The 15,984-nt window shown below is 41.5% G+C and overlaps 1 protein-coding gene across 1 annotated transcript in view; it reads left to right on the top strand.

The window, feature by feature from the left end:
• Positions 1 to 511: 511 nt before the first annotated feature.
• The window catches only part of lft (Limb expression 1 family member lowfat), a 180,206-nt gene continuing 164,733 nt past the window's right edge, over positions 512 to 15,984 (top strand). Inside the window, exon 1 of the mRNA XM_083132032.1 lies at positions 512 to 885. Within this exon, the coding sequence (XP_082988158.1) occupies positions 606 to 885 (280 nt within the window). The 5' untranslated portion in view covers positions 512 to 605. The remainder of the gene's footprint in view (positions 886 to 15,984) is intronic.

The raw sequence follows: 15,984 nt of genomic DNA on the forward strand, positions 1-15,984 counted from the left end.
CTATTTAATTTTGGACTTGGTAAGTCTTTCACGGGGTTCGGACCTCCTGGACCACCCCTACATACGTCCTTGAAGAACCAGAAAAGTATGGAATCATTGCCGGTTTGGCGTTTCGCGTTTGGATATGGTGGAAAACTATTTGGAGAAAAGAATTTAGAAGCCAGCTGATTACATCATATTAATCCACAGTGGGTTTCGGGAATACACTTCGACTTTCTTTTGTGCCAACTGACAAGGGAATATCAAGGTTCTGAGAGTGCTTTGGACGCCAGAAGGTGATCGTTCATGTCTCCCCTCATTGAGCACTCAACAGTTGAAGCTCTTGACGCTGGATGGCAGCACTCGAGCCCACAATTGGCTCTTCACGGTGCATGATCTCTTCAGGTAATATCTCCAATGAACCACAGATGACGTTAGAGTCGCGAATCCTTCAGATTCACCTTTAGTGGCCGATTCTTTTCTTTTTTATATATATCGAAGGATCAAGAGCGACACCCACCTCTGACGGACAATATCTTTCGCTCGAGCGATATATGGCGTGACGTCACGCGACCAAAGGGGGCGCGGAAGAACACGGGCAGTTCGCAGGGTCGCGGCCTGTGTGCATGCGGTGCGAGTGTGTGTGTGTGTGTGTGTGTGTGGAACTACTTCGTGCGCGCGCAAGGGAGTTTGACCGATTCGAGTTCCAGGTGATGGAAGTCAGTAGAGTGATCGCTGTGGAGATGCAGGCTGCGCACATGCACACCAAGGCGAAGGCTCCCCCAACACCTGCAGCACGTCACGCTGTCTCTACAGTGCCGGATGCCAGGGCCAAACAAATCCTCAAGGAAGCCGTGGACGCCGTTGTCAACAGTTTCGCCAAGCACACGCAGGGCTACGGGAGAGGTGAGTACTTTTTGAACCGATATTTAAATATCCACTTTATCCTGCACTTGCCTTCATCGCCGTGGACATGCTCTCGACCTGTCGGTGATACCTTTTTTTTTTTTTTTTTGGTGCACGCGCAAATGGCCACACATACCTCTGAGGATGATACACCCTGGTGCAGGTGATTTAAATACCGGGTCGGGAAGCCAACCAACACCTGCCGCTGGTGTACCTCCAGTTTCGCACTCACCAATCCTTCGGTGAACATCACGGTAGAAGACCAGCAGCTCATCAAGAACCTTTTTGATTTATTCAGCCATGTTCGGGGAATCAAAGCAGGTACGTAACTCACAATCTTTTGAGTTACGATGCAGATGAAAGTTTGTAACTCATCCGGGACTTATAACAAGAAGTAAACAAATAACAACAACAACAAAAAAAGAGATCAGATTCTTCACTCCTCCCACTCCAGACATCACCATGTGCATGATAAGATGTTCGGTAACATTCATCGCATAAATTTCTTCTTGCAGATTTGCTAGCACTGATAATAATAATATAATGAACCAGATGGAAAGAACAGAATCATAAATAACAAGAAAAGTTGGTGGGGGGAGGAAGGGGTTTCTTCTCTTAAAAAAGACATAAAAGCCAGTGTGATTAAAACTCGATGGAGAGACTTTAACCGATTATTACATGACAGTTGTAAAGGTTTTATGTTTCGAACTTAGGATGTCACTAATAATTCCTTTGTTACTCGGCAGCCACTCCAGTGACATCGTGGCGTTCTTGTTCTTCCAACCGGTTTCCAGTCGCCACCACTCTTTGAACATGGATGTTTGCGTGTGAAAAATGTTTTAAAGTGCTCGTAAAGTTTCCTCATATACATAATTGCCGGTGCTGGGCGTGTTTTTGTACTTGGGCGTCTTCGAAGCTGTCATTAGCTGGCTTCGTCTAGCCGACCACGATACTCGCAGTCGAAAGATGAATGTTTATAAGTAACCTCTGTCGCTGTGTACGCAAAAATCCGCGACCGCCTTCAAGTTACATTTTCTGTAATGGCAACCTCAGAATAAAAAGAAGACGACGGACGAGGAGGAGCGGGAGGGTAGAAAAAGATAAAAAAGTATTTTTATAGTTGATAAATACCGCTCACTTTCGTCTGCTCGTATTCTTTCGCGTTCAGGTAGTTTGTCATTAGCTTTAGCATCGATCTGGTGTATAGCGGCCCCTGCAATTGTGCACAATGAGTGTGCATCCGAGCAGGCAATTTTTTCGAGTAAAATAAATCATGTCTGATTATATTCCATAAAAAAAGGTTATGTAAAACATCCAGTCTTTTTTATTATTGTTGTTTGGTCGATAATTTATTTGTTGTTTAATATTAAGCGTTCCTACACACATGGACACCCGCAGCATTTTTTCCAGAGAGGGGCACCACTCGTTGCCCCCTTTTGAAGTCCATGCCAAAACACAGAACTTGAAATGTATCATATCAAGGTTGATGCAAAAGATCTACCAAACATCAATTGATTCAGTAAATGTGTTCCCTTGCTTTCTATGAAATGATCATTTCCATGGACGTCCACAGGATTTATTTTTTCAGGGAGGGCCAAGCAAGGTATTTTTCCAGAGGGGGCTAACAAGGCATGTAGTATTACCCCATAATAGTATTGCCCCCTCAGAAAGCACTTCTTCAGTTTGGAGTTATCCTGTTCCTGCAACGCCGTCATAATAATTAACAAAGTACCGCGACCGAAATAAAATTATATGTGAGAAATATAGAATCTTAGGTTGACATTAATTTTCCAGGGGAAATGTCCCATTTGCCCTCCTTACAGACGTCCGTGATAGTGTTGTCCACTGGACGAGACGGGACAGGCTTTTAAAAATTCGAGACGAGACGAGATTGACCATGTGTCATGAGACAAACGAATATTTTCGAGATGAGACAGCATTTCCACGAGACGAGACAGGACAAAGTCTCGTCTCGTGGGCAACACTAGTCCGTGATTTCTTAATTGATGCATTTTTAGTGCATCACAGCTGATAAAAGGCACTCATGCATTTTTCTTTGTCTTTTGATGCACCAAATGTGCTTGCTACATTAGCAGTTTATGCACTGGAGTCAACATATTTCTCTCAATGCATACACTTTGTGTTATCCCGGGTTCGATTCCCGGTGGAGGCGCATAGTGGTTCGGATCCCACTTTAAGCTGTAGGTTCAGCCCCGATTAGCCTTACTGTGCATAAAGTGGACTTAAAACACCAACTCAATCAATCAATCAAACTTTGTGTTCTGTGTATAGATAACAATGTTTTCCCATCCAGACATCTCATTTTCTACTGCAAAGAAATTCAATTTCTCATTTTTCTGTCGTAAAAATATGGAAAACTTGCTAAATTTCTCATACTGTAAGTCAGTAAATCAGTAATTAAGTAGTAAGCAACACACTTTTAAAATGTTTAAATTCTCTGGTTCGAGTCTGAGCCCAGTAAGTGGCAAGTGCAGAGATGAAAGGGAAGGGAACATGAATGAACATTCTCCGTGGCGGAGTGGTTATGACAGCGTGCTGCGACACCAGCGTTCCCGGGTTCGAATCCCGCATGGGTGTTTTTTGTGAGTGTTTCATCATCAATTTCATCCTCATTTTCGCGATCGGCCAAAAGTGGCAGAAAAGCGAAGCAAAATAAACCAAATCAATCAATCAGTCAATGAAATGAACATAGTGCGAAGAATTGAAACGGACTGGTTGCAGTTACGCGATTATGGAGAGGATATAGGAATGTCTGTGGTGTGAAGCAAAGGAATCCATTTTCAAGTCTCCTGAAATTTAAAAAGTTTATGATGGAACACGCATTGAGTTCAATCGTATGTTGCTTGCTTGGCTCTCCTTTGAGTAAGTGTACCTTTCAGATAGCACCGGCATTGTGCCGCTGAAGGATTATGTAGTGTGTGTCAAAGGAGTGAACATGACTGCCTCCTCCTGTCTGAGACATCTAAAAGCAGTAGCGTTAAATCGTCACTTATAATGATGGTAATTTGACCAACCTCTCTTGGAATATGGGAAAGTTGCTTACTTATAAATTTCTATCCTACATTTCCTTTCCTTCACCCCCACCCCTTTCTGTTTTCTTGTTTTTCCTTCTCTATTGTATTGTTTTTCCTTTTCTCTTTCTCTTTTCCTTAGTTTATCTTTCAATTTCTCTTGTTTCCTTTTTCGCTCTCTGTCTCTCGAGTTTCTTTTATCTCTCCCTTTTTAACAAGGTTTAATTTGTGCTATTTTTCTCAGTCTATTTCTTCATATTTATTTTATTTCGTTGTCCCTGCTTAACGATGATCCCTAAACATGACGTTGCGTTTTTAAATATAGGTAGGCTATATCCAGTGTGGTATTAAAAAAAACAATGAGGAGGAAATTCCTGAACCATTAGAAGCATCTGTATAGTACCTATATAAATTAAGGTTTTCCAAGTTTAAAAAAGATGGTTTTAACTCCTTGTCCTCCTCGTCCATTAGAGAATTTTCTGCGCGCGACCAAGATAATAGCTAGCACCCCTCCCCCATATCTAAAATTAAGCATTCGTCTCGTCCTCCCGTCCCTCTCAGATAGTGTACTCTTCTATACTTACACTGGTAAAAAAGGATACGATTTTATTGTCTTTTCCGTAGGATGCAAATGAATAAGGTCAAAATTGTCTCAGTCACTTTTTCATTTTTGATATATTTGGAACCTTTGAGTATATTAACAGCATCTCGATCAGGTCTTGACAAAGTAAAGCAGTGAGCGCTTTATTTGGGTCCGGTTAATTCTGATGCTTTGTAAAAGGGTCTCGAATTCGATTCCAGGTGAAGGCACATTTCAACTTTAACTCGATTTGCCATCTGAGTACAAAGTCGGCTTTAAAAAACAACATCAAAACATACTTTCGAAAACAATTCCAACAAATTATCAAGTCAAGATTCTCCATTCATTTTTCAACTTTACAGTTGTTTAATCGCATTAGTGTTCGTTAAAAGTAGGGCATTAGTTTATATTAATTTTGCTTTATCTAGACTGCGAAAAGGTTGCTGTATATCATTTACAGTTATCGCATTGTCATCAGTCTTTACTGAAATGACAAGCGATGGTAATAGAACAGAATATGATCGTATATGATGCACTGCTGATCATGGGAAATAGTTTGTTTTTTTTATTTTAATTTTCATTATTCCTTTGTATTCTTCATATGCTAATCTGTGCATTGTTCTGGTTTGTACAAAGAGAAAGTTCACGCGAATGTGGCGGATTGATCCTTCCCTTTCTTTTAATGTAGCTCCTATATCTTAATTAGCAACCTTCCATACCCACGGGTCAGTCACGTGCTGACGTTAGCGTACTAAAGATTTTAGTAAAGTAGCAACAGTAAAATCATCTTTTGTGGTTGCATACGTACTGGATAATATGTAGTTTCTTCGAGTACCCGTAGCGTTAAAATGAGGCATCAAAGAGCAAAATTTTATCTCGAAAAGTCATCATGCCTTGTGGCCGAGCTCGTTGAGTCTTGATTCACCCCTCTTCACTGAAGGATCTGGGTTCAAGTTCCGCGATGGGCAGAGACATTCCTTTGCGTTTGTCTCATCATTGTTTTCGTCTATTCATTCCGAACGTCGCGATTAATTCAAATAGGAAGAAAGTGGCGTGAAAAGAGAAAATGCCATTCTCCCTATTTCTCTATCATTGTCTCTAACTTCTCTCTTTCTCTCACTGGAGAAGGAAAGAAACGGAAGAGAAAGAATGGAATAAAAAGAGAAGAAGGAAAAGAAGGGGGAGAAATAAGGAATGTTGAGATAGAGAACGAAATAAAGAAATGCTCTTTCTTTCTTTCTAGAAGAAAAAGAAGAATCCCATAAAAAGAGAGAAGGGGGAAAAGAGTTCCCCCAATTATTTGGGGAGGGGGGCGGAAAGGATAAGAGAGAGAGAGGAAGAGGAAGAACAGGGAATCAAAGTAGTGGCGAAAGGAGCCAGGATATGATCTTTCTTTTTCTCTATGTATTCGCTTCTATCCAGGCCCGTAGAGAAGTGTAGGCTACGGGGTCTGAAGCCTAAGGTGCTATGCTATGTACAGAGGAAGGAAGTCATTCAAAGCCGGAAAAAAAATCAGAATATGCGACATAGAAATTTACACTTGGCAGAGGTATGGGGAGAACGAAAGCATTGTCTTACTCGACTATTTTTTCTTCTTTTCCTTGTAGGCTTATGTTCTGGTAATACTCTGCTGGAATATTCTGTTCCACAAAGTAGTACTAATAGTACGTTTTTAAATATGTTCTTCAGACACTAAGACGTAACTGAAATATTATTAAGTATGCTAAACTTCTTTTTTAATCAGAAATGCAAACTATGAATCTTTGAATATGACATTATTTTTTGAGTTTTTCTTTCTTTCCTTATTTCAAAATTTGGAGGGTGTAAATATCAAAAACCATGGTATAAGAAGAAAATATCGAATGTCGGTGCTTCCTAGAGCGACAGGTGTGGGGCGCCAAACCACAATTCTGCCTAGGGCGCCAAAATATCTAGCCATTGGGTTGCCTCTATCAACCCGGCTTTGGGAAGGGGGAAAAGTGAAAGACTAGAGGAGAGAGAAAGAGAGACAAGCGACTACAAATAATGTATACTGAAGAAGGAAGGTGTAAAGGCAGACCAAGGAATGGTAGGCAAAAAAAATGAAGACTGCTAAGCTACGCATAGTGACATAGTAATTAGAAAGAATAGACTATATGGACATCAAGTAGAATTAACAGCAATCACGCACCGCAAGACATTGTCTTTGAAGGCGTGTGAAAGCGAAGATTTCTTATTCAGACGTAAATACCTGGGAAACGCTAATTGCGCTCAGGAAACAGACATAACGGCACAATTGAATGTCAGGAGACCAACGAGGCAAGAAGTGCCTTTCGCAAACAGGAGTGACATTGCAGACCAATAGCATGTACATTCTTGGCAACCGGTACATTAGGAATCTAAAACCGTTCTTTCTTAGAATCCATCAGTTGTCACAAAAATTTTCCCTGGTCTGAAGGCTCTTCTTGTTAGTGGCAGTTGATTTCATACCAGGGTTGTTAAAGGTCCAGGAACCCATAAATTCTAATGGGTTCTAGCCGGACCCTGTGGCCGAGTGGTTAGCACATCGCGCTGCGACGCCAAGGGTCCAGGGTTCGAATCCCGCGCGGGCTTGGTTGTTTGTGAATGTCCATTCACCAATTTCCTCATTTCATCACTCATCCCCATCTTCGCAAATTAGCCAAGAGGCACAAAACGCGAAGTAAAATAAACTAAATCAATCAAGCTAATTGGTTCTATTGGGTTCCGTTGCTGGACCGGAACCTTTTCTCTCGTACAATTTACATTCTGTACAAGTTGCCTATTGTTTCATTGAAAGAAGGTTCCTGGACCGTATTTAAATTTGATCCGGAAAGAAGGTTCCTGGACCATAATTTGATTGATTGATTTGGTGTTTTAAGTCCACTTTATGCACAGTAAGGCTAATCGGGACTGGACCTACAGTTTCAACTGGGATCCGAACCACTATGTGCCTCCACCGGGTATCGAACCCGGGACCCCTTGATTACAAGGCGACGACGCTACCACTGCGCCATCGGGGAGGCCCCCTGGATCATAATTGAAATACTTTACAGATAAAAGGTTATTTACGGTCCAGAACCCATTTACCCTTGCTGATTTTCTCTCCTAGACCTTTAACAACCCTGGTTCATACACAGACTGTCCAGAGACAGGAATGAATAGGATTTAGTTCAGTCTCGTTTCGTCTCGACTCTCGAAATAATAGACCTCCTCCAATAAAAACAAAACAAAAACGAACAGCAGGTTTTTGTACATAAACAACACACATTGTTATGAATATTATGATCAGCCGCCTTTTCGGTATGTGTGAATACATTTCTGATCTAGCAAAATAATCTTTTTTTTTTTTACAATACCATTTGACCGTGGTGCATTAATCAGAAACTCGGCAATCCTTGTATTTTGCACTACAGTTATGAAACCTGAGCTTCAAGCAACCAAAGATGATGACGGAAAAGTTTGCATCATTTCAGTACTTTCCGTCACTTCACATCATGTCTCTTTCGTTAGTGTCTGTCCAGGAGAACGAAATACCATCACCCGTTAGTTTTCAGATCAAGAAAACATAAAGGGAGTTCAGGAATTTCGTAAAAGAAAATGTAACCTTTTTAACCTTGTCGTATATTTTTTCCACCTTCCCACGTATAGTATCAGTTATTTTCAGACACCTTTGCTAATGGAGAAAGCCAGTCCTCACTCATATGGTCGTCTCCAACGCACGCCACTGGCGAAGAGGAAACTACTCGTGAAACCAGAGAAATATGCTTTGAACATGCGTAAGACTGTTGTGGATATCTCGCGCAGCATGGTGAAGGATCGTTCATCATTGTTCGTGACCCACCTCGATAGCGTAGTGGTTCGATTCTCTGTGAGGACACATTTCAGTGGCTTGTCTCTCTGAGAATGAAGTGAACTTACAACATGTTATCTTGGCTGAGATCGAAAGTGTTGCAAACAGATGAAGGTAGTAGTTGTGTGTGTCCATGGAAGGGTTGTGCGTGTTACTGTAAACCTCCCTTTTAGATAGTCTGGAACAGGTCTGGCAGGCAAACATCCAAAAGCTACAATAATACAACTTGTACTGAGAGTACGCAGATATAAACCTCGATATATCTGCACGTCGGTACAAAATAGAGATGGGTGAAAGACGATGTTCATGGATTCAGATAATGAAGACGTGGATATCGAATCCTGGATTCGATGTTCGGATATTGGATCCAGGATTCTAGCTTCGAACAATGAATCATCGATATGAAGTGCAAATGTTGAACCCACGATGCAGAATTCGGATATGGGATTCAGGAACTGAGGTTCGGATATTGGATCTTGAATCCGAGGTTTAGATATCGGATCCTGGAATCGGAGTCGGATATTGAAACTAGGATTCGAGGTTCGGATATTGAATCCACTATCTGAGGTTCAGATATTAGATCCCAAATCCTTATTTGGGATATGGAATCCAAAATCTGAGGTTTCGGATATTGAATCCACGATCTGAAGTTCAGATATTAGATCCCCGATTCAGAATTCGGATATGGAATCCAGTGTCTGAGGTTCGGATATTGAATCCACGATATGAGGTTCAGATATTGAGTCCACGATATGAGGTTCAGATATTGAATCCACGATATGAGGTTCAGATATTGAATCCGCGATCCGGAATTCGGATGTGGGGTCCAGGTTTTGAGGTTCGGATATCGGATCCTGGATTCGAGGCTGGATGCTGGATCCAGGAATCGAGGTTCTGATATTGCATTCAAGATCTGAGGTTCTGGTATCAGATCCAGAATCCGGGATTCGAATGTAGGAACGGATACAGTAAATTTACTTGATTATTTTTCATGCAGTTACATACTTATGTTCTACAATCGTAGGCACAACCTTTTATAATACCACTGGGAAATAAAGCACACAAGTTTCGCTTGATATCGCCTGTAACATGTTGTTGTGACACGGATAAGGCGACCTCTTCATGTTGTAGGCGTGTTACAGCTAAGAAGCTCTGAAGAGACACAAATTATGCGGTAGGATTTCTGAAATATTATCCTGTTTTCTCACAATGGAAAATGGTCCCTTATATTCCCTTTGATATGTTACGACCGTGAACAATGTTACAGCCAAGTTGTCACCTTATCACTCAACAGCGCCGAGAGCCTTAACTTACACCAACGCGAACAGACAAAGCTGACGTCAGCTTCCAAAAAGAAGAGAAATGTGTGGGAGAAGGTAATGTCAACTCTCTGCTGTACGCTCAAAGAGCAGCCTTCTTGCGGGTGAGTAAATCAGTGAATGTATGCCTTTCCCTTTAATGGAGCAATGGAATTGCTGACTTCGTCCCCGAAACGCAACTTGAGGAGCGAGAAGAATTTCGTTGGGGAGAAAGAACCCAAGGGTGTTTCAATGGTAGAGACACTCACAGTTCAGATAATTATAATTATGGTCCGGAATGTTATGTAATTACATATTTTGTCTTTTGTACGTAGCCACGCGAAAATTACAAATGTCGGCGAATTACGATGTGAGGAGCCATACATGCGAATTTCATATTATTACATATTTCACGTTTACATTACATATTTTTAGATAAATTCAGGTATTTGGACCATATTTATGGTTTTCATTGAGTCAGGTGCTATAACAGTTGGGCTGAAAAGTTCGTAGGCTGACTCATAGATGGCGTTACTAGAATTAAATCCATGTGATTTTTACTTAGTACTAACCTTCAAAAGATACGTGTATAAATTTCACAGCTGCCAGATAATTAGTTCGTGAGATATAGCATTGTGAGTGAAGCAGCTTTTGTTATTGTGAAAAAATGGATAAAAACAGAATTTCGTGTGTTAATAAAGCATTGCTTTTTGGCGAAAAAAATACTGTTGAAGCCAAAGCTTGGCTTGATAAACATTATTCGGACTCTGCACCAGGAAAATCAACCGTTGAGAAGTGGTTTGCTAAATTTAAACGAGGCGAAATGAGCATCGAAGACGATGCACGCAGTGGACGCCCCAAAGAGGCTGTTACCGACGTAAACATCAAAAAAGTCCACAAAATAATTTTAAATGATCGTAAAGTGAAGTTGATCGAGATAGCTGAGATTATTACATAGCGTTGTTGGAGCGTTTAAAGAATGAAATCACGAAAAAAACGGCCCCATTTGAAGAAGAAAAAAGTGCTGTTTCATCAAGACAATGCACCGTGTCACAAATCAATGAAAACGATGGCAAAATTATATGAATTAGACTACGAATTGCTTCCCCATCCACCATATTCTCCAGATCTGGCCCCCAGTGACTTTTTCCTGTTTGCAGACCTTAAAAGAATGCTCGCTGGAAAGACATTTAGCACTGATGAAGAGGTAATCGCCGAAACTGAGGCCTATTTTGAGGCTAAAGAGAAATCGTACTATAAAAATGGCATCGAAAAATTGTATGACCGCTATAATCGTTGTATCGCCCTCGAAGGCAACTATATTGAATAATAAAATCGAATTTTGTCAAAAAAATATTTTTTACTATGTTAGCCTACGAACTTTTCAGCCCAACTGTTAATTCAGCGACAAATATTCAAACTTTTGATTTCTCCAAAAATCAGAAACAAAAAATAAACCAAAATCTCTCAAAATATATTTAGTAGTTGATTTATTTCTTCAAGTTGCATTAAATGTACATTTAATTTGTTTGGCCCGGTAAACTATTTTGTTCATTCAATGAGAATATTCTTCAACATTGTATAAATGTGAATGCATCTTTCGCGGTGAAAAGATATCTGGCTACCATGTACTCAGAACTTATGTCATTCAGATTATCAGATTAGTAATTTAGCACATTGCAACTTTATTATTTCAAGGTAACTTTTTAAAATATATTATTGAGAAGTTAATTTAGTATAATTACACATTTTACTGCCAGGAACCTAAAAAACGGAACAGAAATTAGATATATTAGATATTTTACTATACTTTCATTTCTTACACATGGGATCTTGGGTTCGAATCTCGGACTGGGCATGGGTGTTCTCTGTGAGTATCCCTTCATCAATCTCATCATCTCTAATCTTTGCCATAAGTCCAAAGTGGCAGAAAAGCGAAGTAAAATAAACCAAATCAATCATCGGAATATATTCAAATTTTCCTGCAATTTGGATGTTTTCCACGAAATTTCCCCGCAAATGGCAACACCACCACGGCCTGTGGATAAGAATCATACGTTCGCAGATTTTTTTGACGGAGGGACAAGCAAGGTATTTTTGCATGGGGCATATTACCCCGATAATAGTGTTGCCCCATTTCAAAATAGACCATTTGAATTTGAATTATCGCATTAATGTAAATTACTGTGATTGAAATCAAATTATACCTGTGAAATATATTCTTTTAAGTTGACATTCTATTTCTAAGGGGGAGGTGTGACCATCCTTGCCCCCCTTTCCAGACGTCCATGTCCCTACATTATCATACTTTCACCTAGAAATTTAGGGTAGAGGAATCTTATCGCCGTTATTAAATGATATTATATAAGAAAATCGAAGTATTTTCAAGCCGATTAAAGTTCAAAGTAACTACGGGGGAAGGGGGTGCAGCGGCGTAACCACAGGGGGCAATGGAAATTGCCAGTCCCTAACATTGGACGGACATCAATTCTAGAGAGCAAACATTGAGGTAAATGAAAGCAAGACTAGTAGAATCTAAGAGTATCAGGACAAAAAGCTCAAGATGGAATTAGTTTTCACGTCTTTCTTGAATTATTTGTTCCAGACGGCTAAGAGCACCTGCAGGGGGCACAAAGGGGCAATTGCTCCCCCTCGATATCAAGTTTTATAAAAAAAAAAAATCATTTCGTAAAATTTTCTTACTCGCTTGGCTCGCAATATCTGCTTTTCTTACAGTCTTGTCAAGTTCAGAGCCGCTACGGCGGGAGTTGGTCCTGGGCGCCGAACGATCTAAATGAATTGTAATACATTGCAAATTACACGTAGCAGAGAGAGAGAAGCTATAACTACTAAGTACTTCAGGCTCTTGCTGCTGAACAGGTTTGTCTTAAATGCATGAACACAATTGTTTGAAAGAAAAGGAGTGCGGCACATTTCAGAGGCAATTTATGTATTCGTTATGGTGCCTTTTGTTTGTGTGTGTGTGTGTGTGTGTGTGTGTGTGTATAATGTGTATAATGTGTATATGTATATAATGTATGTTTGTATGTATATACATATACCAATCAATGCGATGAAACTAAAACAGTGAGATAAAATTAGTTATTTTCTTTCCTGACTGAACTTTCATCAAGGTGTTTGCACCCCTAATCAGAAGGGCTGCGCACGCCTATGATTAAGAATTAGCCTCGAACGAAAAAATCACAGGATCGAAAGTTTAGAGTCGGCTATGAGTTAACGACGAAATTGACAGCTGCACCGTGAGCGAACGCTAATAACAATCCCGTAGGTAAACCCTCTCGGTCTGGCGAATCGGGGGACGATAAAGACCTTGGCAGTTTGCGTTGTGCGTTCGTGCCTGCGTGTGCATGTCAAGTGCAGTACGCAGGTGTTCCCTGCGTGCAAAAACAGTAATGTTCGTATGCGCGGTCCGCGCCACAGGCAAAGGATCTGCGATTCGTTTCGTAATTAAAGCACAGCTACAAACACTGGACAGCTCTGCTCCATTTGTTCTGTGCAACTCCGGTAATAAACCCGTCTCCAGGGTGATTTATACCTGCGAGCACATCCGCCCACTCCACAATTCCCTCGGCCAAGGACAGCCGAACCCTTCTTGCAACGGAGTGGTGCGACATGGTGGTACTTTGCACAGAGAAGGTCGAAAAATGTCGTCGGTGATTGAGTGGGAGTGTCCTGTGACCAGATCCCATCCCAGAGGAGCAATGGTGGTAATCTGTTTTCGTGGAATTTCCCTCCCACGAGCCGAAAATTTTCAGTTTCTTCCAAAATATTCCATCACTTGATCACGAATTTATTTTATTATTTCTTAATTGTTATGGTGAAGAACGAGACGTGTGAAATGAACAAAGTAAGTACGGAAAAAATGTACTAGCAAGATGAAAGTCCACTTTATGCTGGGATACGCTAATCGGGACGGGACCTACATCACTTGAAGTGGTATTCGAAACACTACTTAACTTGAAAACTAGATTTTAAAAATCGGCACTGTACGAGTCGCAGTCTTACAAGCATGCTCAACGTGTTGATCAATATTTTCACCACGTAATATAGCATACTTTCGGGAAGGGGGTCGGACACTGTGAGCACATGCCTGACAACGCCAATGGAAGAAGCTCTTGGCGTAGAAGTTACAGCCTCCAGCGGCCGGAGTCCATTGTTACCCACTCTCGGATACCTTTTGAGCCGGCGACGGAAGAAGAGTATCGGCTGTTGTTGCTCTGGTAACACTGGGAAACACGATGCATCCCGCCGGAGAGTAAAAAGGCACACACAACAATGACGCGACGTTTTTTAGCAGAAGAATCAGAAATGGTGAACGGCCGATTCGGTGCACGGACCACACACGCTCAAGAGTCACGCATGTTTACAGTGCGGCTCCAGCAGTGATGTTCCCACGCTGAGATGAGCGCGTCACACTCCAGTGGTGATGGATCTGAACACACACCACAACACAGCGGGACACTTGCCTTCCGAAGGAGGCAGGAGCAAAAGCCAAAATCCATGCTTTGTTTATGCCTTTCGCTACAGCCGCGAGAGGGCTCTGGTATCGTAAATTTCAGTTGCAGCAGCCGATGGACGATAGTCCGGTGCTCATCGCACAAGCTTCAAACAACATCTCTGCCCTTCGCCTTCCTGACGTCAGCGCGGAATGCCTTCGTTGTTAGGTTTAGGACTCTTACAATCAATACACATCGACATCCGCAGGAAGTTTTCTAGGGAGGGGCAGCAAGGTATTTTTTTTTCAGAGATACCAAGCAAGGCATATCCCCCCCCCCCTCATAATAGTGTTGCCACCTCAAAAACACTTCTTTCTGCAACACCCTTCCAATAATTAACATAAATTACTGTGGTTGAAACGAAATATATGTGTGTAATATACCTATAAATTTATGCAATAATGCAACATCCATTTTCCAGTGGTGGGCGTGGCTCCCATTGCCCCCTCGCCCTTTCCGGACGCCCATGTCAATACACTGCAATTTTTCTGGGCTTTACCAAAAAGGTACTAAGAGATCTAAACCGAACAACGAAGGCATTTAGCCTGAGAATGAAAACATTTCGGCTGACGCCAGAAAGACGAAGAAGTTGTTTGGGGCTTGTGTGATAAGTGAAGCCCAGATAGTTCTTTCGAAGACGTCTCTATCTGTCCCAGGGGTCGACGTAACGATTCATAGCAGTGGGCCAAATTCTTCGTATCCGCTTTGTAACATCGTCACGTGGACGCATTCAGGTGTTGTTGTCCCCCCACCGTACTCCCTCCACGTTCACGGCAAGTCCGGTCTGTTCACTGAAGAAAATGGCCTTCGATGATGAATGTCATTTCAGAGCATCAGGGGCGGATCCATGTCCCTCCCAACTGTCCAAAATGTATTTTTGGTCACATAGTAATGTTACTGAAAATCAGGGTGCAAATCGTGCGGGGGAACAGAGGATTTTTCCCCCACTAACAATTTTGTTCGAAGAAATCCCCTCGCCAAAAACTTCTAGGGGAGGAGAGATTTTGTTGTAACAACACTGTCAAGCAATTAAGTTTGACTTAGAATATACTTTACTAAAGATAATATCGACAACACACAAAGAACGAAGGATAATGTCTCTATCTACAGTATATCTCTCTCAAAGCACCATTAACAGATCTACACCAATAGCAATATATGCCCAATATAGATAAAATAATGAATGAATGAATGAATGATTTGATTTATTTTACTTCGCCACTTTTGGCTAATCTGGAAGATAAGGATGAATGGTGATAAGATGAAATGAATGAAGGGACAATCACAAACACATGTGGAGAGCGCACAACAAAAGTCCCATAGATGATTATACTAGCCATGGGTCAAGAGGCCAGACTCTCGTTAGTCTGCAAAATGCAGTCCAGGGGTGGAAGTGAGGTTGACATTTGAGAAAGGATCACAAGAATGCGAGGCAAGGGCACGGGCGACTTTGGCGAACAGGATTAACTGTGAAAAACGGAAAACTGAAAATATATTCGAGTCGAAGCTCATAGGATATAACTCTGCATGGTATGACAAGCTGCTCGTGTCGCTTGTCGCTTGTGTGTCGCTCGAACTGGGTCTTTTTCTCAATAGCGTCTATCTTGTCTCGGTCTGTTAGTTGCGCAAATGCAGCGAAGGCTTTTTACTGACTAAAGGTGCCCCTGTCGCTTGGTGATTCGGTGCGAAACCCCCGTGTCACGTGTCTGCTATCGTGTGCCGTTGCTTGTCACGTCGGTTTGAAAGTTATCTTACAATACAAGTGGAACGTAATTGTTTAGACACTCATTGCGTGTACGTGTGAAACAACCCAAATATTAAT

The sequence above is a fragment of the Lepisma saccharinum genome, chromosome 1 (genome assembly GCF_977018435.1).
Source record: "Lepisma saccharinum chromosome 1, izLepSacc3.1, whole genome shotgun sequence".
Classification (NCBI taxonomy): Eukaryota; Metazoa; Arthropoda; class Insecta; order Zygentoma; family Lepismatidae; genus Lepisma; species Lepisma saccharinum.